Below are 27,396 nucleotides of genomic sequence, written 5' to 3'. Positions count from 1 at the left end.
GCGTATCGCAACCTGAACTCGATCCCAAGTTTACTCGGTAACATCGCCATGATAGTCTTTCTTTAACCACGATATACTCACACAAAAAATAAATCAATTTCCATTGCATGTGAGATACTAGTACGCAAAACAAAGGTACCGTGTCATGGTTCAAAATAAACTATGAGATTAGGACGACTCACCGTTTAGTTTTCGGTTGTTCTTCTGTACGTTCTCTTCTTCGCTTCTTCTTATTTTTCGCACGGAGGTCGCTATTCAACAATATATCAAATGGATCGGTCGAGTCTTGGAGGAAAGCCATGGTTGTTGTGTTTGGAAGGAGGTTGATATGAGAGCTGTGCCACAGAGACACGGTTTTATACTCGCAAGTGATACATTGTCACCACTCACAATCAAGTGTCACTTTTCACTACTCGCAAGTGATACATTTCACCACTCGCAAGCCTCACTTTTCACTACTCGCAAGTGATACATTGTCACCACTCGCAAGCGTCACTTTTCACCACTCGCAAGTGGTGTATTTCGCCATTTGCTACTCGCGACTTTCACTCGCATCATGCATATTTTGTACCTCGTACATACCTCGATTTTTAGAGTTTTACTTTTAGAATTGCATAGGTTTGATACAGATAATTTCAAAAATCATGAAACCTTGTTACAACAGATATCACCAACCCATACATTCCAACAGCAATGATGTTTTTTTCCTAAATTTGAAATGTTTAAAGTGTTTTATTTGTCAAAAATTCACGTTATATGGTTATTTTGGTTACCATGGCAATCGATGTTATTGAATGACCACTTTTTTGAACTCAGCATGACAAAGTACCCTTGGTAGTAGGGTCAATGTGCAAATAAGAAGATATTTATCAGATTTAGAATGTTGTTTGTGAGATGTATGTGTATATAATGAAAACATAATTTTCACGTCTACCATACGTTTCCATGGAAACAGCTATCCAATTTTATACAATTTATGTTACATCAGGTAGCACTAACTCATACATGTCTAATACAAGGGCATTTTTTCACTGTATTATCTTTTTTTTCAATGTTTTATGTCAAGTTTTGGAAAAAATGGTTAACATATTATGGTGGTTTTGGTTACCATGGCAACAGATGTTCATAAAATGACCCCCTATTTTGAACTCAGCATACAAAACTACCCCAGGTAGGGTGGTTAGTATTGAAATAAACTTGATTATTATAAAAATTATTATTACTATATACTTATTATTTAATTATTTAATTATTTAATTATTTAATTATTTTTTTTTGGGGGGGGGCCATAAACATTTGTTTAAAATTGACACTTCAAGATTGACTGAAAATAGCATTTTATAAAATAAAAAGAAATAAACAGTACTAACTAGTCTATAGCTGTTTATTGTATGACAAATAAAAGAAGCACTGAAAATAAACCTCATGTATGGAATGTACTGTTGCACACCAAAAATGCAACAATTAATACTTTTGACACATACTAACAAGTATTTACAAAGTGTTTTACGTGACTGGAAACTTGCAAAAGGCGCGAAAATGAGAATGGCCTAAGTGTGTGTGTGAAGTTAAACCGGTAAATTTATATCAGCCGATACATTTTCTGAACAGGCTCTAGTCTAGAGTGCAAAGTTACTTGCTTCACGCATGGCCCCGGAACCTGTAATAAATTCACGACAACTTGCATATAATAAAGTCACTGCCCCGGCATGCACTACGTTCCGCCGGCTTTTCATAAACAAATGTTACAACTATTATTCGGGAAAACTTGACCATAAACAAATATGCTGGATTACAAAATAACTAAGCAATGACTAGACTGAAAGCAACATTTTCAAAACTAATTTACTGCAACTACCACAGCATGTTAGGCGTCGGCAAGACGTAATCAAACTCTGGAAACAAGACAGGTAAAAAAATCACTGTAAACATTACCTTGTAAGTGAACTGCTCATATGTAATCACGCGTACGCACGGTGACCATTGTAATATATTGCCAATGATGAAGCAATGAAGGCATGTCAAAACAAACATATAGGTGTTATCGTGGGTTATACTTCCATGGCCTTACCCACAACTTGAAGATAAACAAAGCCGATCGCAACAAGGTCAAGGACGTACACCATCGAGGCGAGATTGATCGAAACACACATTTTTCACATATTTTTTTTACTAAAATTGTTGCATAATTACTAATCTATAATAATAATAATAACAATAATAATAATATCACTTGTAAAGCGCCATATATCCTAAAAGTCCATAGGCACTGAAACACTACAAAAGTGATAAAAACTACTAGTGGAAAACATACTAAAAACAGTCTCAAATCTCAACGATGTTCAGCTTTATGATAGCCATTTAATATTTTGTTTGTTCTGAGCTGAATGTAATACAGAAAGATCAACAGTTTATTTCATAATATTATTCAATTTTATTGTCAAAATTTGTGCATATTTATAATTCATCACCTAATGAGCTATTTCCAAATACTTATTCGTTTATGTTTATGTTTACTTGAATAAAAGGGAAAACAATGGAACATCGTTCATGATGCCTGAAAGAACTATCAATGTATTTATTCTGTTTATGTTTACTAGAATAAAAAGGGAAAACCGTTGACGTGAATCTGACCACAAGGGCACAACTGGACATCATTCAAGATGTCTGAAAGATCTATCAATGTGTTGGAGGATCAGATCCGAACTAAGATTCTCTCCAGACGAGCTCGTGTGACCGAGTTCTTCAAAGACTATGACAGACTCAGATCTGGTTACATTTCAAGTAAGTTGAAATAATCTACATAACATACATTGCAGTACACAGTTTCAGAAGTGTGGGGACTTTCACTCTCTACATACCACATATTACAGCTCTTTGCAGAAAAGCTTGCCCAAGCTGTTAAATGAACTATTAAGATCAGTGAGTCTGATCACAAGGTTTCATGTTGAGATAGACACAAGAAAGATAAGAGACAAATATCACATACACAGTGTAGACTCTTTATTTAGTTAACTTAATGATATGAACAGTAACTGCATGAAAGAAACAGTTCAGTTGATTGCTGACCATGGATTTTGTTTGAACTTCAAGAAATTATACCTCATGTCTAGTGTAATTGTAGTAGTGTGCATGCTGTTACTGTTAATGTCATTAACTAAATAAAGAGTTGATATCATAATTATTTGCCTGAGTTGAACAATAAAAAACATCTTTAAATGAAAGTTCATCTGTGTTGGTAATTCAGTGTTGGTAATTTTTAAACTTTTGATCCAAACACAAACTTGAAAATTGTTATCTGATATTTTTGACTGCGTACTTCAGTCTTTGTCAACAGATTGACCCATTTATTCAGAAAATTATTATTAAAAAACATATCTATATTGCTATTCTACGTATTACATATTTCTCACATGATGGCAAATAAAAATGTAGATAAATCCAACATGGTCAGCATGACGTTATGTATTCAGATCACTAACTCCACATAATCATCAATTTTCTAGACTGTCATGTGGGGATTTTTGGCTCTTGCCTTCCCTACATAGACAAGAGCCAAAAATCCCTGATGACTATTTCCTAGGCTAAACTCTCCTTAAAGTAACGTAGTCTGTTATTCATTCTACTGATAGGGAGTTCAAAGCAAAAAACCTATAGACTTGTTGTAAGGCAAAAAAATTGTTTGGTTCTGGTTACCCGAACCCCACCTATAGGTTTTCACCCTAAACATTATTTTACATATTCAAGGGAAAAAATCAGGACAATTGTGATATCTCTCGCAAAGAAATAGTGGATGATGCAAAAACTGGCACCATCTTAAAAAGACAATACAAATCTGTTCTTCCAGTCTGTACTGGCTGTACATCTGATGAGAAGAAACTAATAACACAGAGACCATATGGAAAACAGTGGAAAACATAACTACCTTAACTAGACACTCACATATGAAAAAATATATACCCCCGGTATATAAAAAATAACATAAAAAATCTACCTATCCCACCTATTCTAAAATTGAGCATAATTGGAACCACATAATTTTCATTTTTAAGCCTAAGCAATGAATAATACAGAAATAATGCGAGTCACATTTATTGTTATTCATCTAAATGTATCATAACATACACAAATATTTGTATGAACCATTAAAATTGAAATGTTTTTATAAGAAATGATGTACATATTGAACTATTTATTTAAGAGATATTATCATATTTATTGTATCATTATTGTTAGCAGCTGGTATTGATTGAACCATAACGGTAGATTACTCTGTAGATTTGATAGTTATTGGTGTGAGACTGCAAATTTACTCATCCATGTGTTGAGGGCGCACTTTGGTTTGTGCATGCATCCCGGGCATGCGTATATCACTAAACTATTGGTCGCTGTGATTTCTGGCGCGCTCACTGAAAGTTTTGTTGTCAAATTATCACAGAATTGAGTGCTTATGCCACAACTTATGGAAAACCTGCATGAATCCCTGCTTGGTAAGCGTCCTTGGGTTATATTTGTAGATTTTTGTAATAGTTTTCAGCCAATTTTATGAACGTTTTTGGTTTACATTGTTAGATGCATATTTGTGTGCACGGCAGCTATGCTATTGTACTGTGTACGTGCACAGCAGTTTGCCGACGCACAGACAAGTGTTTATTGTTCAGTTATTACCGTTCATCGCCACAGTAATTTTACAACTTTGATATTTCACGTTATTGTTGACATAAATTCAAGTCTAGTACCATTTATGAAGTGACTTCCAGTCATAGCCATTCCATATGTAAAGGTATTTTCTATGGATAGTTTCATCAGCGTACGTTTAGTGAGGCCACGTCAGATGAATTTTATGTTTACACGCACATGTAACTTGCATTTATGGAGTGTTCTGTACGATTTATGGAGTGTTCTGTACAATTTTGTAAGACACTGACATTGTTGTTTATTACTTAAACAGGTGTTTTAGTGTGACAAGCACAGAGAATTGTTTAGGATAACAGATTCAGGTTGCATCCTGTCAGGGTGAGTTTTGTGTATTATTAGTAAGCAATCAACAGATCTTTATATTATTGTAATGCTGTAATGGTGTAGTCATCTAGTCTATTCATTGCTCAGCATGTGATCTCTCTGATGTAACAATACATTGAATTTGTTGCTGTATTGCTTGTATTGTAATATACTGCCTAGCTGTATTATTTATACGGATATTTTCTGTACTTCCTATACACAGGTCTTTTCTTCTACTGTATGTACTACTGAATTTCGCCTTATTTAATGTGGACTTGGAAATAAAAGAACTTGGTATTGATGACTTCAGCTACAGTGTCTGTGTGCATCTTTATCGAACGTTACACATGGCGTAGTCGGCAGGATTTCCTCATCAACGTCCACATTAAAGACCCTGACTGTATCCAGGTTTTGCTGTTGTATGGAAGAACAGATTATGCTGTGTTACTGAACTGTTTCGAACTGTAATGCCGAATTGCCACTGAGGGAGAAGTGCTGCCGTGCTGTGAATATACAGAACTGTTTTACAGTGACTGCTCGCATTGAACAATATTACTATTAACACTGATAGAAACCCTAAGTATAGGTTGGAATGCTTTAAACTGTGCATGATAGATTTAGTCATTGCATGTAAATGTTAATGTCATTATCGATCCCTGTGTAGTGATAATCATATGTAATACTAGTATACTTTTCAGGTGAAGTATTTTATGTTCACAATGGCCAGCCCTGCGGTAGCGAAGGAAGAGGTCACTGAGCATGATTTGAAACGGTTACAGGATACCATAGCAGCCCTGAAGGTGGAAGTAGCTCGTAAGGATGATGAAGCTACAGCCGCAGTTGCTGATGCAAGAGAAGCCGAAAAGGAAATCAAGAGACTGGTTTCTGAGAGACATCAACCTGCCCCGAAAATTGAGTCACCTTCAAGCGACGCCAATAAAAATGCAGCTGCACGTATGGTATATGTGTCGCCAAACCGGAAGATGGATAGGTTTGATGGCAAGGGTGAATCAGGACTGTCCATTGAAGACTGGATTGAAGACGCAAGAGCAGTAATAGCGTCAAGGGGTCTCGCCAGTCATGAACAAGCAGCTTTTCTGATTGAAAACTTATCTGGCAAAGCGCGACGTGAAATATTGGGTAGAGGTAGTACAATAGGCTCAGATCCCGATAAGATATTTAGTGTGTTGACTAAAGTATTTGGTGATGGTGATACACTGCCGCAACTACAGCAGCGTTTTTTTGCTTACCACCAGAAGGATGGCGAAGATTTGGTTGCATGTTCGCTAGAGTTGGTGAATCTGTATGATAGGATTATCCAGTTGGATACGTCATTCAAGCCGGGTAGAGAGTCCCAACTTAAAAGTCGACTAGCCGAGGCAGTGTTAGATGACAGCTTACGGACTGAACTCAGACGCCTGAATGCTGACCAGCCTGAATTGTCATTCTTTGATGCTAGAGACCATGTCATGACTTTGATGGGACGGAATGAAAAACGCTCAAGGGCAAAGCGTGGTGCCATTCTGTGTGAAATGGCAGCAGAGGAAGATTTGCGCACTCTGATCATCAAACAAGGTGAGCAGGTTGCAGTCCAACAAAAACAGTTGGAGTTGTTAACGTCAATGGTACAAAATAGAAACACCGGGACGAGATCGTCTAAACCTACCGTGTCTGCAGATGGTAAAAGGCGTTGCTGGAGATGTGATGATGTTGGTCATATGAGCCGGGAGTGCCCTAAGAAGACCAATCAGGGTGGCAGAAATGTTACCATTTCTGCTGAGAAAACCAAGTCTGAGAAGTCAAACTAGACAAGCCTACTACCGCGAGCCATGTGGTAGGCGAGACTGTAACTAATGGAGGCTCAATCATACTTAAAGCAATTGGTGATTGTCCAACGACAATGGTGAAGTTAGGTGGTGCAGAGGCAGTATGTTTGATTGATACTGGTGCAGAGGTATCAACTATAACAGACCGATTCTTCAGGGAGCATTTGACCCAGGAAGGAGAATTGGTAGATGTGTCCTCGTGCATCACAATTACAGCTTCGCAAGGGTTGGAAATCCCCTACAGTGGGTATGTGGAGCTTTCTGTGACTGTATTCGGTGTTAAATTTGAAGGTTTTGGATTCCTGGTGGTGCGAGATCCAGTCAATACCCCTGTTGAAGCCCGGAAGAAGAGAGTTCCTGGCGTGATTGGATCTAATGTACTACGAGATATCAGGCAAAAGTTAGTGCATAAATATGGTGAGAATTACCGAGAGAAGTTGTCAGCGTCACCAAGCGATGGTGAGATCAGACTTTTACACGCAATAGAAATGTATAGACCACTGGCAATGAATCAAGAGACAATTGCAACATCTTCCGATGTGCACCTTGTTCGTGTTGCTGGTAGGAAACCTATTTTAGTCCCAGCTCGATCGATCAACGTTGTTGAAGGTTCTGTCCGGCCTGCTGTTAAAGGACAAGTATATCATGCCCTAATAGAAAGACATGAAACTCGTGTGGCTGAGCTACAGAATGGACTGACCCTTGGAGCATCATATGTGTCTGTAGGCTGTGATGGCAGAGTTCCCATGCAAATTGCCAATTTCGGCGATACTGATCTCTATTTGCAGCCCCGTACACCAGTTGGAGTTGCTAGGTCAGCTGCTCTGGAGCCAACTGTCACATTTCACCAGATTGATGAGAATTCTGTCCAAGTAAGAATGTCTGGTGAGGATCAGACAACTGCATCCATTGTGAAGGACATTGTATCGAAAATGGATGTTGGTGAACTTAGTGGAGCAGAACAGAGTGACTTGAATGAAGTAGTCAGCAAGTACTGTCAAACCTTCAGTAGGCATGAAAATGACATTGGATCCTGTGATCTGGTTGAACATGAAATAGCCACTACTGATGACATTCCAGTTAAAATACCCTATCGGAGAGTACCACCACACCAGTGGGATGAGGTTAGGGAATACCTCCAAAGATCCTTGGATGCTGGTATTATAAGAGAGTCAAGCAGTCCATATGCTTCTCCTGTCGTTTTGGTTCGTAAGAAATGTGGGAAACTGCGTTTATGTGTGGACTATCGGGCCCTGAATGCCAAGACACGCAGAGATGCATATCCGCTACCAAGAATAGAGGAGGCCCTGGACGTGTTGAATGGGGCAAAGTACTTTTGTAGTCTTGACCTCGCCCATGGCTTCCATCAGGTACCAGTTGCTGGAAAAGACATTGAGAAAACTGCTTTCCTATCTGGCACGGGTGGCCACTATGAGTTCGTCAAGATGCCGTTCGGTTTGTCAGGAGCACCGGCTACATTTATGAAACTAATGGACAAGGCGTTTGGTGATCAAAACTTTCAAACCCTTCTCGTATATCTAGATGACATCCTAGTGTTTGGATCGACCTTCAAGGAAACTTTGGAGCGTCTTGAGATGGTCCTGTCACGATTATCCAATCTCAATTTGAAAGTGAAACCAGAAAAGTGCCAGCTTTTCCACAACAAAGTTCGCTACTTGGGCCATATTGTGAGTGCAGACGGTACAGCTCCATTGCCTGAGAAAGTTAAGGCAGTACAAGACTGGCCCAGACCCCAAACAGAGCGTGAGTTGCGTGGATTTCTAGGAATGTCTAGCTACTATAGGAGGTTCATTCCTTGCTATGCAAAGATAGCTGCACCTCTACAGAATTTGTTGAAGAAACCAGAAGACACACCAAGTAAGAAAAAGAGAACGAAAGTGCACACCAACAGGCGAAACTTACACAGGATGATCACCGAGTCATGGGATGAGACATGCGAAAAATCCTTTTCAGCATTGAAGCAAGCTCTCGTGTCGCCACCAGTGTTAGGGTATCCAGACTTTAAATCACCTTTCATCCTGGAGACAGATGCGAGCTACCATGGATTAGGGGCTGTATTATCACAAAGGCAAGGTGATAGAGTAGTTGTTCTCAGCTATGCCAGCAGGAGTCTAAAACCTAACGAACGAAATATGTCAAACTACTCTAGCATGAAGCTTGAGCTGTTAGCGCTACGTTGGGCTATTACCCAGAAATATCGTGATTTGCTTATTGGTGCCGAATTCAGTGTCTTCACAGACAATAACCCACTGAGCTACCTCATGACCACTGCCAAGCTAGGGGCCACCGAGACAAGATGGGCAGCTGAGTTGGCGCAGTTCAACTTTAGTATAAAGTACAGGTCTGGTAGAAGTAATGGAAACGCAGACGCATTGAGTCGTAAAACAAGACACACTGATCAGGCAAGGTGTGCTAGACTAGAAGAAACCAACATAGACTTTGTCACCAAGGACACTTCAAGTGCTAGATTGTCTACTGCTGTACCTCGTGTTGTCCGTATTGCAGCTGAACAGAAGACAGCCACTGTGTTGCTCAACGAAATTAGGTCCAAGTCGAGCAAAATAGAACCGAAAGCGAGTTCTACTTTCCCCTTGATACAAGAAAGTGACCTTAAACTGATGCAGTCTGCTGATGATGTTGTGGGTAGACTGTGGTTCTATTGGAAGTCTAAACATCCCCCAACCAACCGCCAACTGATGAAGGAGCCAAAAGAAGTTCGCAAACTTCTGCGGAATTGGAAGAGAATCCGAGAAAAGGATGGTGCTCTTTATCGAGTTGTGCATGATGCAGGGAGGGAAGTGAACCAGCTGATACTTCCAGATGCTCTGAAAGGGAAGGTTCTGAACGCTGTTCACGACAAAGTTGGACATCAGGCTGCAGAGAAAACTACTGCACTGGTGAGGAGTAGGTGTTACTGGCCTGGTATGATAGCTGACGTTGCCAACTACTGTCGCACCTGCCCGCGGTGTACTTTGGCCAAAGCAGGGAAGCGATTGCGTCCTACCATGGGTTCCTTAACTGCTTCAAGACCGCTGGAAGTACTTGCAATGGACTTCACCATGCTCGAACCCAGTTCCAATGGCACGGAGAACGTTCTTGTACTTACCGACATATTCACAAAATTTACTCAGGCGATCCCAACAAGAGATCAGAAAGCTGTTACTGTAGCCCGTACTCTGGTTAGAGACTGGTTTGTGAGATTTGGCGTCCCACAACGGATCCATAGCGACCAGGGTCGCAATTTTGAAAGCAAGGTAATACAAGAGCTGTGTCAAGTTTATGGCATGAGGAAGAGTCACACCACCTCATACCACAGAAGGAAACGGACAGTGTGAACGGTATAACCGTACACTTCATGATAGGCTGCGTACTCTCCCTCCGGAGAAGAAACGGAAATGGCCAGAGCACTTACCAGAGATTGTCCACGCATATAATGTAACGCCACATTCATCCACTGGGTATTCCCCGCACTATCTCTTCTTTGGCCGAGAGCCTACCCTTCCAATAGATCACCTGCTTGGTACAGAGGGTCGTGAAAGCACAGAGAGCCAGATGGATGATTGGGTTTTAGAACACCAGAAGAGGTTGAAAGATGCTTTTGAGGTGGCATCACAAAACACTGAGAGAGAAGCCAAAAGGAGGCGTGACAGGAATGATGCTAAGGCAGATGAAACTGATTTGCCTGTGGGCACAACTGTATTCTGTAGGAACAGAGCCATTAGAGGCAGGAACAAGATACAGGATACATGGGACTCCGAGCCATACCGTGTAATCAATAGGTTGCACACGGGTGGTCACACTTATGTCGTTGAACCCTTTGATAAAGAACGACCAGTGAGAACTGTGCACAGACGTGAGTTGCTAGATGCTAGACACATGATTAAGGAGATGGATGAGGGTGTCATGGACAGCTGTAAGCAGGAAACAGTGCCCCTGAATGAACAGACGGAGGACAGTGATAGCGAAGATGACCATGATGACTTTTGCATAGACAGTAAAAGCTTGGATCACATCCTGGGCCAACCAGAGGAACAGATAGCACCCACTTGCATCTCCACAGATGTCAAAGGTGACAAACCAAGGACAGAATGTCAGGACGATACCTTGATGGTCCGTGAAGAGTCACCTCAGCCCTCCAGGACAGGTTTGCCTGAACATTCTGATGCAGAACCCAACCAATCTTCGACAGATGATGATTGTACACAGTTGAGGCGATCAACAAGGGTGAACGCTGGGTTACATTCAAACCCACATCACTTACCACAATCAGCAATTAGTGAGTCAAATTCTGGTGATGTTAATACTAACACACTGCCCAAACTTGATCCACAAGTTCTAGCTAACTTAGTTCAATCACATTTATTAATGACACAATTATTAAACTCTCAGAATTGATTTTTTTTTGTTTAAAATGGTTGCTGGGACATCAACCAGCAAGCAGGGAAGTGTGTGAGACTGCAAATTTACTCATCCATGTGTTGAGGGCGCACTTTGGTTTGTGCATGCATCCCGGGCATGCGTATATCACTAAACTATTGGTCGCTGTGATTTCTGGCGCGCTCACTGAAAGTTTTGTTGTCAAATTATCACAGAATTGAGTGCTTATGCCACAACTTATGGAAAACCTGCATGAATCCCTGCTTGGTAAGCGTCCTTGGGTTATATTTGTAGATTTTTGTAATAGTTTTCAGCCAATTTTATGAACGTTTTTGGTTTACATTGTTAGATGCATATTTGTGTGCACGGCAGCTATGCTATTGTACTGTGTACGTGCACAGCAGTTTGCCGACGCACAGACAAGTGTTTATTGTTCAGTTATTACCGTTCATCGCCACAGTAATTTTACAACTTTGATATTTCACGTTATTGTTGACATAAATTCAAGTCTAGTACCATTTATGAAGTGACTTCCAGTCATAGCCATTCCATATGTAAAGGTATTTTCTATGGATAGTTTCATCAGCGTACGTTTAGTGAGGCCACGTCAGATGAATTTTATGTTTACACGCACATGTAACTTGCATTTATGGAGTGTTCTGTACGATTTATGGAGTGTTCTGTACAATTTTGTAAGACACTGACATTGTTGTTTATTACTTAAACAGGTGTTTTAGTGTGACAAGCACAGAGAATTGTTTAGGATAACAGATTCAGGTTGCATCCTGTCAGGGTGAGTTTTGTGTATTATTAGTAAGCAATCAACAGATCTTTATATTATTGTAATGCTGTAATGGTGTAGTCATCTAGTCTATTCATTGCTCAGCATGTGATCTCTCTGATGTAACAATACATTGAATTTGTTGCTGTATTGCTTGTATTGTAATATACTGCCTAGCTGTATTATTTATACGGATATTTTCTGTACTTCCTATACACAGGTCTTTTCTTCTACTGTATGTACTACTGAATTTCGCCTTATTTAATGTGGACTTGGAAATAAAAGAACTTGGTATTGATGACTTCAGCTACAGTGTCTGTGTGCATCTTTATCGAACGTTACATTGGGAACAGATGTTTGTAATTAAAAGTATGCATTTTTTTCCCCACAGCATCACAATTTAAGTGTGTTCTGGATCAAAGCTTTGGAATACAACTATTCCCCGAAGATGAGCAGGCACTGACAGATAAATACGAAGATAAAAACGATGGAATGATTAATTATCGTAAATTCTCTGATGTCATCGATTGTGGTGAGTATTCTGGGATAGTACACAGAATATCTGTTTAATTGGGTAACAGGGTTATGAACTAGTAAAATCAAAATCAATAACACATATTGACCACAAATTTTGGAGTAGTCACATGTTTCTGTTCAAAAGATGTTGTCCTGTCGATGTATGTTTTTTTTTCATTAAACCTGCATTACTGACATTATGAGAGTCACTAAAAATGAAATGTTTTCAGTGACAATATTAAAATTAATTCCTTTGGTGGCCATGCTTTCTCACATGCCACACCTCGTCTTTAAAACAAATTGACACCGGAGCTCTGACAGACACCCACAGTCAATGCCTTCAGGAAAAACCTTAAAACGCGAAGGTTTTCAATATTTAACTGTACAGTGCCTCTGAACTTTACTTTGTATTGGATACAGGCACTCGATTGATTGATTGATTGATTGACTGATTGACTGATTGAGTGAGTGAGTGAGTGATTGATTGAGTGATTGATTGATTGATTGAGTGATTGATTGATTGATTGATTGATTGATTGATTGATTGATTGACTGACTGACTGACTGACTGACTGAGTGATTGATTGACTGACTGACTGACTGACTGATTGATTGATTGATTGATTGCGTGATTGATTAATTGATAGATTGACTGATTGATTGATTGATTGAATGATTGATTGATTGACAGTAATTTTAGAACAATTTATGTGACATTATTTTAAAAGTGAGTGGTAACTTTTTTATCTAAAATTGTATTTTTCACAGTTTTTGAACCAAATGATTTGAAGACTGAACCACAAGCAAGAAAAGTAGAAGTCACAGAATAGTAAGTATATCACTTTGCTATTGAATACTTATTACAGATGAGATAATGAAATATATTGCCCAGATATCACAAAGTCATTATTGTATTGTTAACCTTTTGAAATTCTTGGGTCATTATATCGATTATTCTCCTGGTATGATAATATTTCATAAGTAGCATTATAAACCTGTGATGTCACAAAGTTATTAATGATATAATGAGGTTATTACTCATATAATCATAGTGGGATATGACAAAGTCATTATTGGTATTATTACCCTGGAATATAGTGAAATTGCTATTGTTATAATTATGAAGGGATATGGTGAAGTTTATATTGTTGATGTAATCACCATGGGATATTGTGGAGTCATTATTAATGTTTATTACCCTCAGTGACAATTTCAGAATTATGTTTATCTTTTAGACACATTTATTATAAGGTCGTTATAAATATTTATCACCCTCAATACTAGTGGCTGTTGTTTTCCAAAATGCAATTAGATGTGTTTATCATCTGACACATACTGACATTTATTGTGAAGTCGCTATTGATATTTATTGCTCTCAGTCGAGATTTTATATAGTTGTTATGTGACACATTTCCAAAACGTTATTTTCTTTATATCCTTTAGTCTGGGGACACATCGCTCTCAACGTCCTCTCAGTCCATCCTTTCGTAGTAGATGTACTGATATTCTGAGGAGAATTGCACCATTTTATAAATACCATGGAATCAATGTCAGAACTTGTTACGAAGACTTTGACAGACACCACAATGGATTGGTCACAGAAAGCCAGGTAAGAAAGAAATCACATGGACACCATGTGACAGTCACATGACAAATGTGTTATGTAGATGTTGACAGACACCAGAATGGATTGGTCACAGAAAGGCATGTCAGAAAGAAATCACATGGACATCATGTGACAGTCACATGACAAATGTGTTATGAAGATTTTGACAGAGTCACCACAATGGGTTGGTCACAGAAAGTCATGAAAGGAAGAAATCACATGGACATCATGTGACAGTCATGTGACATACATACTGTGTTTGAAATTAGACTTTAAACGCTACATCACAGTGTAACATAGATACCTGATATAGTTACATATCACAAATCAAAACAGCGTAGTATAGTATAGTTATTGATGCGAGGATTTTCTGTTGGAATATCGTCCTATCTGTAGATCTTTATTTTTTCGGTCAGACGTTGAACTTTATTTTCATTTGTGTTACAGTTCTATCGTAGTTTTCCTGGTCCACCAGACGTGACAGAGAATGAGATGCAAACACTGGCTCAGAAATACCTGGATCCAAGTAAAGCTAGTCTCTGTAACTACTTGAATTTCCACCATGATGTAGAGGCTATCAAAGACACCTTGGTTGAGGATTTAGAATATCCAGGTAGCCCAGCTAAAGCTGAGTATAACATACCAGCCAAGGTAAGTCAACGTGTAGGAATTTCTGATTTGATGTATTTTCCCCAGAGGATTAATTTATCATTATTGTCTCATCAGTGATGCTGATGAGGCATTGGAAATGTCTGTTATGAAGAAGAAAATTAGTCATCCAATAGATTGTTTTCAAATTACATCGTTTGGCTATTACCAATACACAAGACCTTCCTGTGGTACTCGAAATGGGTAGTTGAGACAGATAAAATGTAGTATTGTACCATGCGCAAGCCAGGTTCAATAAAAAAATATGGAATATATACTCTGGTCGTTCTACCTCACAACAACGCATGCCTATGTCACGACAACACATTGTCTATGTCACTGGTTCTGCTGTGTTCGAAATATGAGTAAAAACTTTCAAAAGTGCCATTACTTTCCCCAATTTTACTTTTATATCACTGGCGATGGTATAATTATATTATTCCCAATATTGTTTCTTCATTCAGCTGGAAAATACTCATGACCTAAGGGTTGTCACTATGAGTCACTTGCCGAGAAGTAACAAGTGCCCTGAGGTCACTTGTATTTTCCTTGGCTGAACAAAGAAAAATATTGGGGCATAATATCTAGTTATAGGAAAATATCACATTTGCAAACTACTTCTATCAACTATGATTTCTGTTGTTTGGTTCTATATTGGTTCAATGAATTGTGTAGATTAGGGGTTGGTATAATTACCCCCCCCCCCCAAAAAAAAAAAAAAAATCAAAAAATCAGAAGGTTTGATATTGCTCAGTGATCAAATCAAGATTATAAAAGTCTTAATGTGTTTTTTTTTCTAATTCAGACTGTAGCACCACGGTCCGTTGATGATGTCTTTGACAAGATCCGTACAGCTGTGTACAAAAATGGTATCCGTACCACTGAATTTTTCCATGATCACGACAGACTACGTAGCTACATTATCACCGAGAACCAGTTCATCTGTGGTCTGTCATTGGCTGTGGGCAAGGAGGCACAGTTATCACGCAGTGATATACAGAAAGTGGTGGATTACTACAAAATCAAAGACGGCAGAGTACGATACAAGGAATTCTGTGACCTGATGGAAAATGGTAAGTCTTGTTGAAAGAGATCAATGAAGTGAAATGGTTAGGTGACGTCACAAAAAAGATTGTATGTGGGAGGGAGGTAAAATTTCAATGTAAGAATATAGACATAAGCTAACTCAGTAACATCTGCCAAGCACAAGGGGACAAGCTTTGATGAAAATTCTCTTCACTCTTTTCATGAAGGGATAAGTAGGAGTGTATAAACACAGTAAACCCATTCAATGACAAGTGAAGACGAGGCAGTTAACTGGATCATATTGATTGCTTTCTTGTCAGATGACTAAATAAAAAATCTTTTGGAAAATAAAAAAAATATTTAAAAAAAAAAAAAAAAAAATGTTCATCCGCCCCCTGCCCACCCATATCCAGGGGGGGAGGGGGGGGGGGGGGAATTACAATTCTGCAAGTTGTTGACGAAAATAGATTTGAAATTCAATTTTAATCGGACAATTGTATTAAAGAAAATAAAGGAGCATAGCATAAAATGTTGGTGTATATATTTTAATTTTATGGTGCATTCTTACCAATCAACTTGCTACATGTATCTATATATATAATTGATAAATAACATGGGATACCGTCATCATTTCACTTGTTTGTATCTGCAGCATTTAATGACCCAGACTTGGAGAAGAAACCAACAATGGAAGTGAAAAGACCACCACTAGGTGCTTTGTCCAGATATCTCAATCCATTGAGTGATGTAGAAGAAGCCAGAGTAGCTGAGGTATTGATGGATTTGTCAGTAACCGTACAAGAACGACGTATCGTGATGTATGCCTATTTCAAAGACTATGACAGAGTATGTACAATTTTTAACTCTTTTTTTTTTTCTTTTGAAGGAGGCTTAGTTTTTAAACAGGAAATTGAGAATACACCGCCCTCACTCAAATTGGAGGTATCATCACCTCATAGTATCGTTTCTTAAGAGCTTTGTTTCTTGGTATTCTGTAGAAGTGTAAATCAGGGATTTTTTTCGTATTGTTCCGACATAGGGGAAAGCAGGAGTGTTCTATGATTAACTGAGTAACCTATACAATGTATACCCCCAAGGTACACAGACAGGAAGTAGAGCGCCACCATGGCAAATTTTGGAAAGGCCTATTATAAAATCTTTTCAATACTTGTCTATCTATAGACAATACAATCTGTTACATCCCAGAAAAGCAAATTCAGTGTGTACCACTATCATTTATAGCATGAATATCAGGTATATAAGTGAAATCATTTTGCTTGGGTGTTAGGCCTAAAAATAAAAATTGTGCGGTTCCGATTACACTCAATTTTAGAATAGGTGGGGTAGGTAGATGTTTTGGGAGTTTTTTTTGGATTTTTTTTTTCATGTGTGACTAGTTCAGGTAGTTATGTTTTCTGTAGTTTTCCATATGGTCTCTCTCTGTGTTATTGGCTTCATCTCATCAGATGTACAGCCATTACAGATTGGAAGAACAGTTTTATATTGTCTTTTTAAGTTGATGTCATTTTCCACATCCACTATTTCTTGCGAGACTTCACAATTTTCGCGATTTTATTTTATTTTTCTCGAATACATTAAAAACAGTTTAGGGTCAGCGTAAAAAACTAGGTGGGGTCGGGGAACCGGAACCAAACAAGTTGTTTTTTAAGGCCTTGTAGGTTTCAAAACTCTGTGACACTCAGTCCCAGTTCAAAGAACCATGAGGTTCATTACAAGTTAATTTCTGTCTTTTCAACAGAGCAAAGCAAATACAAGAAACATCACATTTTCCCAGTTTGGTCGTATCTTACATTTCTTGAGTCTCAATGTGCAATCAGAAGACTTCAAGTTACTTTGTCGTAAATTTGAAGACCCAGAACGCCGTGGAGATGTCAACTATCCAGCATTTGTCCAAGCTGTGGACAGAGGTAATATATCTGATTTGTCAAGTTACAATCATTCAATCCAGAAATTTACTTCAGTTAACTTTCTGCGCCCGTACTCTCACGAGCATAGCGAGTGTAGTGTGGCGTACTCAGTGTATTTGTATGAGTGCTTGCAGTGTTTTCTGCACCTGCACTTTCACTCACCACACTTGTGAAAGTGCAGCAGAAAGCATGAGTGCAGATACCCTGAGTACCCACACTGGAACTCATGTGGCATGGGGTTCTGTTATTATATATGTTTATCTGATATGGCAAATTTCCATAAAAATCATACAGTGCAATCACATGATTTTGTGTGTAGTGAACGATTGCGTCCTCACTTGTATATCATTTGTATACAGCTAGGTATGCAATAATGTTTTTGATATTGCACTGCAGTGAAAATACCACTAGTATGTGTGTGCACCAGTGCAAGTAATTTGTGGTACATATCTAATATTACCTTGTTGTTGTTGTTGTCGTCGTCGTCGTCGTCGTCGTCGTCGTTGTTGTCGTTGTTGTTGTTGTTGTTGTTGTTGTTGTTGTTGTTGAAGAAGAAAGGGTAAAAAAAAATGATTTCTTCACTATGATAAGTTAATTTGTTTTCTTTCTATAATTCATTTTCAAATTGTGTTCCTTACCCAAAAACTCATGCAAACTTTATTAAGATAACACTAATGCAATGACCTGGGATTGAAACATAGTCCTTTAAACTTTAAATTTGAGATTTGTCTGCCACACTCATATTTTTTGTTAATGATTGTTATACATTGTCTATTTTATTGCAGAGTTTGTTGGCTTTACTATTGGAAGTGATGAAATGAAAGATGCAGGAGATGCTTCTGTTGTGACCAAGAAACCTGTTGATATCAGTAAAGTCAACTTTGAAGAAGTTTTAGGCAGAATACGACATCATTCATTAGTTAATAGGATCTGGGTAGGAACATGTACTTTATTTTTTTTATCTAAGATGTAAAAAGGAACGGTGGTAGGTACACCAGTACACTGGTGGGCTAAGTGATGGTTCACTGCAAAAGAAGGGAAAAAAATTCAAGGTACAAACATACATGTATGTGTGATTAGTGTGTCCTCTCAGCCAATTTGACACGCCACTGATGCACACAATATCTAGTGACGAACCAAAATTTGGCATTCCCCTATCTCTTTATACTATGTGGTGACTCACAAGAAATCTCGGTTTTTCTCATTTTGACTCACAACAACAAATTTTAGCTATCATTAGAGGGCACACTGTGTGGTTGAAAACAAGTACCAGCCTCTGTACAAAGTGAAACTTTTACATTAGAAAATGTATACATTTGTATACTTGAAAAAATATACATACTTGTACACTAGAAAACAATGTATAAACTTGTACACAAGAAAATAATGTGTACATGTTTACATAAAAAATATATACACACTTGTACACTGGAAAAAAACCTACCGGATACTAAAATCAAAATGTGTGATAGATATATGTACTTTAGTATGACGTTATTTATGTGGTATTTTTTATTTACTAATTCTTCGTTATCTTTCAGGTGAATGAATACTTCCAAGACTTTGATCCGCTACGCAATGGTTCAATCTCACAGACCCGTTTCCGTATTGGTCTAACAGCCATGGGTTTGAGTAACTTGTCCGAGGCAGAGTTTCTTGCTCTGTGTGCTTACTATAATGATCCTAAACACCCCGGTAGAGTACTCTGGCCAAACTTCAGTAGATGTCGACACAGGTAACTATAGCAACAGTGTCCATGTAATGTTAAAAAAAATTGCAATATATTTTTCGTTTAGATGTGTAAAGGCCCACTGCAAAGTAGGATTTGAATTTAGGTTTGAAAATTATTTTTTTTGCCTCAAAAAGTTGGTCTAGAACAAAAGAATGATCTCAATTAATCCTCATTAAGATAATTAACACTGATGTGATGGCCTAGGATTGAAACATAGGCCTTTAAGATATTGAAAAGTAATAATAATATGATATAAGATTTCTATAGTGACTGTACTAAAGTGAAAAACTTAAAAATCCTAATCTAATGTGGGCTTTTACATCAAGATGAAAAATAGATTGCAATTTTTGTCACTAAAGAAGCTCGGTGAGCGTTCCCTTTCTTACACTGCTTCAGTTTTGAAGTCTTCGCTCTTTGTCACTCTAACTCTAAGTCTTCCTTCCACTCTGCCCTTAAAACCTACCCATTTCAATCTTAACTCTCACTCACTTACACACTTCTCTCTGCATCCTTACCATATTTTCAAATTGTCTCTCTGTATCCTCTCATTCTGTTAGTAGTTCTGTGTCTGCAACTGGAGCTCTTCAAAAAACAGGCACATTATAAATTCACTCTATTGTTATTATTAAAACTGTATTTGACCAACTTGCTAGATCGCATTAATTACAGAGAAATATTTGTGTCTTATAAATGTCATAATTTATTCAAAATTAGTTGTCTTTTATCAAATTAATGTACATGAAAATAAAAATTTGATGTTCTGTGAATACCGAACTAATAATTAGTAACTTCATTTTTCATTAGTGTTTTGATTCAAATTTGATATTTAGAAATCAGCGTTTATATCAAAATGAGAAGTTGTCAAACTTATTTTGAATTCCTTGGATAAAGCTAAATGTATGTCAACACTTGGTTAAAACAGAAAAATACTGTTTCCTGTGTTGCTTAAGTAGGATTTATGGTTTGTGGATCTTTTTATCTATTACCAGTGTTTACTCAAGTTGAGCCAAACTTAGAGAAGACCCCAACAAACGAAGTTCCTACACAAGACACCTTCTTAATGGATAAACCTGGTACAACAAACTGGAACAACGTCGATGGAATGGTGGTTTCAATCGTAGACAACGTAATGGAGAGCCATGCAACGACGAGTTCTCGCAAAGCCTTGTTTCCAGGACTTCGATCGTCATAATCGCGGCCACGTGACCAACTCACAATTTCGTCAGTGTTTGACGTATCTCAGCCTCACCGCAACAGAAGATGAAATGATTGCTTTGGAAATGAAATTTGCAGATAATTTTGGGTTTAATTATTTGAGGTTCTTAGAAGAGTTACAACCAGGTGTCAAACAAGACATGAAGTATCAGGAAAGATTGGTTGAACTACACGCTGTCAACAGTAGAGTGGTTAATCTAGAGAAGAATGCATGCACAGACGTCGACAGTGTTCTCACCAAAATCAAGTCCAAGGTGAGTGAAATCAGCAACAAACTGACAAAATGAAGTTCCTGCAAATTAATACATGAACTATAAAAATATCAGTCTGTGTTATAACTTATATCTTAATATTTTGGTATTAGTATTAATACAACAGGGACTACTATTTAAGAGTAAATGAACCTGTCATTTTTTTTCTTGAAAACTTCCACAAGCTCAATTTACATGATGTACACCATTTTTTTCCAGTATGATATAGTCTAGTTCCTATACAGTATTGTTTCCATTTACACCTCCACTCACAGTCTAGTTCCTATACAGTATCGTTACCATTTACACCTCCACTCACAGTCTAGTTCCTATACAGTATCGTTACCATTTACACCTCCACTCACAGTATGTCAAAGTTGTTACTCTAGAAGTCCTGAGATGCATGAGATGAAATTTAAAATTCATTCACAGCCACCCACACAGTCATTAACATCATGTCTTTGTTAATCAATCTCAAAATTCTAACCAATAAATACAATTTTATGGCCATGTCACATAACTGGCAATAGTTTATGTTCACAAACAAATCACATACACATAAAGAGGCCATAAAACTGTTCTTATTAAACCATGAAATGTAATACAAGTCTCTGCTGTTCCAACATGCTGTGCCAAGTATTATTAATCCAATTCATTTGTTTACTTTCCCTGTTTGTAACAGTTTCCGTTTGTCCACGGTCTGATGTCGGCAGTTGTTATGTACATTATGATTGAACTTGGATATTTAAAATAATTCAAGTCTATCATTTGACATGATTTCTGAAAATTCTAACATCTGTTCTTATTTTCTCAGGTGATGAAAGAGAGGATTCGTATTTTGGAATTCCTACGTGATTACGACAAACTTCGTACAGGACGCATGAAGAAGGAGACATTCCGTCGTGCTTTGGATCCTGCCAATCTTGGTTTAAAGGGGTCAGAGGTCGCCATTCTTGAACAAGCGTAAGTATGCTCAATGTTTAACTCCAACTACACTATAGATGAGTGAGGGTGCTCTGTCACTGGGTACCTTATACATAGACTAACATTGCTACAGTTGATCCAGTGAGGTTATGAACAACAAACTTCATGTGAATATTGCTCATCAGAGTGCCCTCCTTTATAAAAATTCACGTTTCAACTTCATTTCAACTATACCTTCAACATTCTCTGATTTTGTCGATGGCTGGCAAAATGAAATACTAGTAAATGGCATTATATTATACCAGTATATTGATGGTGCAAATCAAGAGATCTGATTGGTCAAGACAACAAACTAAGACATCTAAAATAGTGACGAATGCACAGTCGTACGTAACACGAACATCATTGAAACGTTCATCATTGAAATCATTAAGGACCTTCAAGTAGTGAATAGATAGACCATCGATATCATAAACATCTAAGTATATAAACACTTGTCTCCCAAGAAGTCCAGTGAGGGCCATCCCTCATGGGTTCAGTGTTAATGTAGGAGTAAACCAGAGTACCTGAGGAAAGCCTGCGTTGTTCGGTAGAGTCAAACTGAACGACACTCTTCTTACAGTGTGGTAAATTTAATCAAACCCTGAATGGGATCGAACCCCGGCCGCAGTGATAAGAGGCAAGTGGTTTAACCACTCAGCCACCCATTACCCCAAGCATGGTAAATTCTTAATGCAATAAGTTACAATACTGACAATTAATCGCTATTCATCTCTACTCCTTCAGTTTCCAGTCTCCAGTAGATCCCAACTATGTGGAATACTTGAAATTCAATGATGAGATAGAAGGCATCTTTACCGTGAAGAATTTAGAGAAGGCACTGTTGTTAACACCACAACAATACCGTGTACCCGTAGAAGTGGAACAGAATGTTCTCCCTCCGGAAGAAAAAATGTGCTTGCAGCAGACACTGGAAAGATTAGCTAATAGGGTATGTAATCAATTTAATTAATGGTTAATAGGCCATTCCAGATTGCAAACAGGAAATAGATAATACAGCGCCCTCGCTCATATTGAGCGTATCATCACCTCATAGTACTGGTTATTAAGAACTTTATCCCTTGGTATTCTGTAGAAATGTAAATCAGGGATTTTTTCATATTGTTCAGACATCAAGGAAAGCAGCAGTGCTCTATGATTAACCGAGTAACCTATACCATGTATACCCCCAAGGTACACACACAGGAAGTAGAGCACACCATGGCAAATTTTTGGAAAGGCGTATTATCAGTTGGGGAGTGGTTATCTCATTTGCCTAGTACAGCTGCAGTCTGGGTGCAAATCAATCTCATTAAAATCTGATGTAGGGAACTGGTCAAAATTTTGTTATTTACCACCTACTTGTATTGTCATTTATTCTTTTTTTGTTCTGTCGACACATGATACCTGCATCTGACACAATCAATTAGGAAAGCAATTTTGAACTTTTTGACTCATATTTTGAACACAGCAGAACTAGTGACATAGACATGCATTCTCGTGATGTAGAACGACCAGAGTATATATCCCACATCTTGGCTCCTGTATGATATAATAGAAAATATATCAAAGTGCAGAGCATATTTTATTAATTATCTTGCTCAGCCTACATGCATCTAAAATCAATCCTTTGTTTTGTATATTTGGTAGGTTCGTACAAGGAGTATGCAGTTGTTCCCACTGTTTGAAGATTATGACCGCGTACATAACGGTACAGTCTCTAGATCCCAATTCAGACGTGTCCTCAGTGAACTGGAGCTCAACAGTTTAGTCAGCGAAAGAGAATTCCAACTTCTATATGAACAGTTCCATGTTAAAATCGGCGACAAAGACGACGTTAATTACATCGCTTTCTGTGATGCTATTTATCCGTTAGCTAAGTTTGAGTGGAGAAAACCATAAACCAGAAAAGAAAAAAGTACTTTCTGAATTATCACAAAAAATGTGTATTACCAGGTTGTCGAAAAGTCCATCCATATAATCACACATTTACAAATTATCAAATCGTCCATAAATTGATATGCAAAGACCATTGTGCAGGATATTTTTTGAAGACTGTATGTATATATAAGAAGAAAAAATTGAACAGGACTTTTTATTTTGTTTGTTTCATAATTTCAGTGGCTTTAAACCAGAACAAATGTTTGTATTTTAATGTGCTACTACTCTATGTGTTATTAATAGACAACACATGCTATATATCCTATCAGCTGACTCATTCATCCGAAATATATCATACCATGAAACTGACACTATGGAAGAAAATATTGTGTGTTTTTGGTGGTTTAGCTGTTTTTTAGACATATATTAAAGACAATGTAATAAATTTATGAAAAGGTTGAATGATATAATACTGTGTATATTTCAAAATTTGTCTGTTTCTTGTCACTGAAATATTCAATAAACTCATTTGTATAACAAATGTCGGTTTTCTTTTTTTGTTTTATTTTTTGTATGCTGTGGTTCGACATTCTCAGAAGTACTTTTAACTTCTTTGATTTTTTGCACACTACTCACTAACATCAGTGGTACATGCAATCTCAATAGGCCATTCCAGACTGCAAACAGGAAATTGAAAATACAGCGCCCTCACTCAAATTGGGGTTATCATCCAATGGACCTGTTACCAGTTCCAAGATTCATTGCGCGTCTCTCTATACAATGCCATGTATTCTGTATGCACAGGTGGGGTTTGCACGCGCTAATGAGGGGGATGATTGTCACCTGACCATACCCTGGGTTTTCCAGTAAAATCCAACTCTGTCATCGATGGCATTCAGTCTTTGTTCTGTAAAATCACCCATAATTAAAGAGGTCAACATGTCTTACCATCATTTCCTGATGAAAATGTTATTTCAAATGTAATAAAGACTAAATCTAACAACATAAGCGACGTCCTCTCGTGCAATGCATCTTGGAACCGGAAAATCGACTATAGAAGTGTAAATCAGGGATATTTTTCATATTGTTCAGACATTGAGGAAAGCAACAAGTAACCTATACCATGTATACCCCCAAGATACATACAGACAGGAAGTAGAGCGCCACCATAGCAAATGTTGAAAATACCTATTCCACTAATCCTTAATATTTTCAAACTTTACAGATTTAAAGTTAGCTCTTTTATACATAATCTGATGTATCACAAGTCTGCACACTCTATTACAGATTACTTTACTCTTATAGATCATCCCTATGATACAAGACAAAGACATAGTCGTAAACTTTTTCTAGAATATAATCATACAACATTTGGTCAATCTTCCATTTCATACTCTGGCGTCAAAGCCTGGAATAATCTGCCTGTTGAGATTCAGTCTATTGGTTCATGCATAAATTTTTAAAAAAGACAGTTAAAAAGCTGTTACATGTATTCTCAGAATATGTATAACTGTAATGTCATGTACAACTTTTCGTAAATTGATAGTGGAAATTGTATGTGTATCAATTTTACTGTTCCATTGTTGTTTGTTGTGCTTTGTCTTTTTTTAAATGTTTCTTATTTGTGATAGTTCTTATAGCAATCTGTAATGTTGTATATATACACCTAAAAGTAAGAGTATGCTTGTTAGTCACTAAGGGGATACAAGTTTGACTAGCTTTGCTATTTCTTGATCCACTCTGCCATGTATTCTGTATATGTATCTAGTTTAATTTTAAGTAATTTTTATTATATTGGTGAATAAAAAAGTATTATTATTATTACTACTACTATTTATAATCACAATTTGACTTCCCCTCTACTACTCAATTCTAAGTACCTGTCATAGCATTTTATATCTTACTCGAGAGTCAAAATAGAACAAGAACGTTGACTTATTCTCACTGGCACCAAGATTAATGCGTGAATCATATATGAAGCAGAAGTTGTGGCATCAACCCAAGATGATGTGCCTAGGTAGTCAAATTCTATCTCAGGTTAAAAGAGAATCCCTAAGTCAGCTATCCTTCTATCTAAGTCTACATATCAAGCTCCATTTCCAGTCAGTGTGTGAAATTAAAGGAAAACGACTACTGGTCATAAAGACCGACAGGTAGCATAATGCTGCTGGTCCTTATGGAAAACTGCTAGTCCGTAATCAATGCATGCATGCGTTTATCCATGCATCCATCTTGCAGTCATCCATCCATCCATCCACACACACACACAGACACACACACACACAGATGGTGATTTTATGAAACATCATCAATGGTATTAAACCAGTTTCTTGACATGACAAGAATTGATACACAGTCCATCAAAATTACAATAAAAACGTTACAAATTAATCTTTATTACTTTAACTACAATAAAGTCTCAAAATTTAAACACAAATAATTCTGTTAATCTTGTTCATCCTCATACTCGACAATTAACTTTTCAAACTTCTGAATTAATTCTCCCAGACCTGCTCTCATGTTAGGGGTATATAAACATGACTCTAGTATCTCGACCAAGGTATAACCATCAATTTGGTTGAATCCAGTGAGGTGTACATTAGAATATTTCTTGAGTAAAATGGTCAAATATGACTTCAATATCATCGCCATCTTTAATTTGTGGCCATGGCAGGTCTACTATAAACATTTCTATAATAGTTGCTGCTATCGACCATATGTCAAGCGATGGCTGTAAAGTTTCACACATTATCAGGACTGCTTCAGGCGCCACGTATTGCATTGTTCCATTACCAATATTATCGGTTTATCCAATACAACCAGAAAATCCAAAATCACATAGCGTCAATTTGACACCATCAACCTGTAAATCGTGAATACACAAATGTTGTTCAACCAAATCTTCAAACGGTACCGTGTCTTTCTTCTGTATTTCCCACTTTTTTTCTGTTAATATTTGATATATACAGTAGTTCTCAACTTACAGATACGCAATTGCTAATCATGATTTAGGCGTCATTTTTAAATAGAAAGGTCGCTTTCGGATATTTTATAAACCAAATGTCTCAATTTTACCAATAATTTACAAACAAAACCCGAATTAATTGTTTGCTGAATTGGGCAAAAACAACACACAAGTTCGTTTCCGATAAACATGAGTTCAAAAAATAGGATAGTCAGGTGAACATTTAATTTTGTTTTGTGCTCAGGCCAAGAGACAAGATACTGTTGGTGACAACACCCTCTTTGATGAGATGTGAATTTGAAAGAGGTTGAACACAATTATGTGAAGAAGACGCGAACACAATGTGCAGACTGCTCTGTATAACTCAACTTACTGTTTGAAAAGACCTGGCTTCTCTGGGAAGGGACTTCAAAATTGGTATGGCCAACCGAACTCTGACAGTGTAGTCAACCTGTTTGTCCAAAAAAAGAAACGAAATACATATTTGTCATTTCACATATCTTGAAAATGAAATTCAATATTCATGAAATGTTGATGATGTCATAAGGTCACAGGTCACCAACTCAATTGTAAGTTTTCGTCATAGATTATATCACCTAATGTTTTCTCACCAGAAATGTATGTCATAAATATGGATACTGTAAATATGTTGGTGGCTA

General features: G+C 37.5%; 2 protein-coding genes and 2 long non-coding RNA genes across 4 annotated transcripts; all 4 read left to right on the top strand.

The window, feature by feature from the left end:
• Window positions 1-4,388: 4,388 nt before the first annotated feature.
• Window positions 4,389-5,290, top strand: LOC144437318 (uncharacterized). The gene is made up of 3 exons (XR_013481011.1): window positions 4,389-4,490; window positions 4,952-5,016; window positions 5,225-5,290. It is a non-coding gene; the product is annotated as an uncharacterized LOC144437318 (long non-coding RNA).
• Window positions 5,291-11,314: 6,024 nt separating this feature from the next.
• Window positions 11,315-12,292, top strand: LOC144437245 (uncharacterized). Its single transcript, XR_013481009.1, has 3 exons — window positions 11,315-11,492; window positions 11,954-12,018; window positions 12,227-12,292. It is a non-coding gene; the product is annotated as an uncharacterized LOC144437245 (long non-coding RNA).
• An 11-nt stretch (window positions 12,293-12,303) lies between these two features.
• Window positions 12,304-19,469, top strand: LOC144438106 (uncharacterized). The gene is made up of 10 exons (XM_078127135.1): window positions 12,304-12,361; window positions 12,398-12,538; window positions 13,291-13,351; window positions 13,966-14,131; window positions 14,576-14,779; window positions 15,582-15,849; window positions 16,455-16,648; window positions 17,562-17,730; window positions 18,516-18,664; window positions 19,272-19,469. Exons 1-10 carry the CDS (start codon window positions 12,304-12,306, stop codon window positions 19,467-19,469), a joined length of 1,608 nt encoding a protein of 535 aa, XP_077983261.1.
• Window positions 19,470-20,454: 985 nt separating this feature from the next.
• Window positions 20,455-24,291, top strand: LOC144437817 (uncharacterized). The gene is made up of 4 exons (XM_078126844.1): window positions 20,455-20,931; window positions 21,743-21,891; window positions 22,639-22,843; window positions 23,542-24,291. The coding sequence occupies exons 1-4, from the start codon at window positions 20,602-20,604 to the stop codon at window positions 23,791-23,793; spliced, it is 936 nt and encodes a 311-aa protein (XP_077982970.1). The 5' UTR covers window positions 20,455-20,601; the 3' UTR covers window positions 23,794-24,291.
• Window positions 24,292-27,396: the final 3,105 nt, after the last annotated feature.

Source organism: Glandiceps talaboti, chromosome 7, assembly GCF_964340395.1.
Source record: "Glandiceps talaboti chromosome 7, keGlaTala1.1, whole genome shotgun sequence".
In the NCBI taxonomy this organism is placed as follows: domain Eukaryota; kingdom Metazoa; phylum Hemichordata; class Enteropneusta; family Spengelidae; genus Glandiceps; species Glandiceps talaboti.
This window is presented reverse-complemented; position numbering and strand designations above follow the sequence as displayed.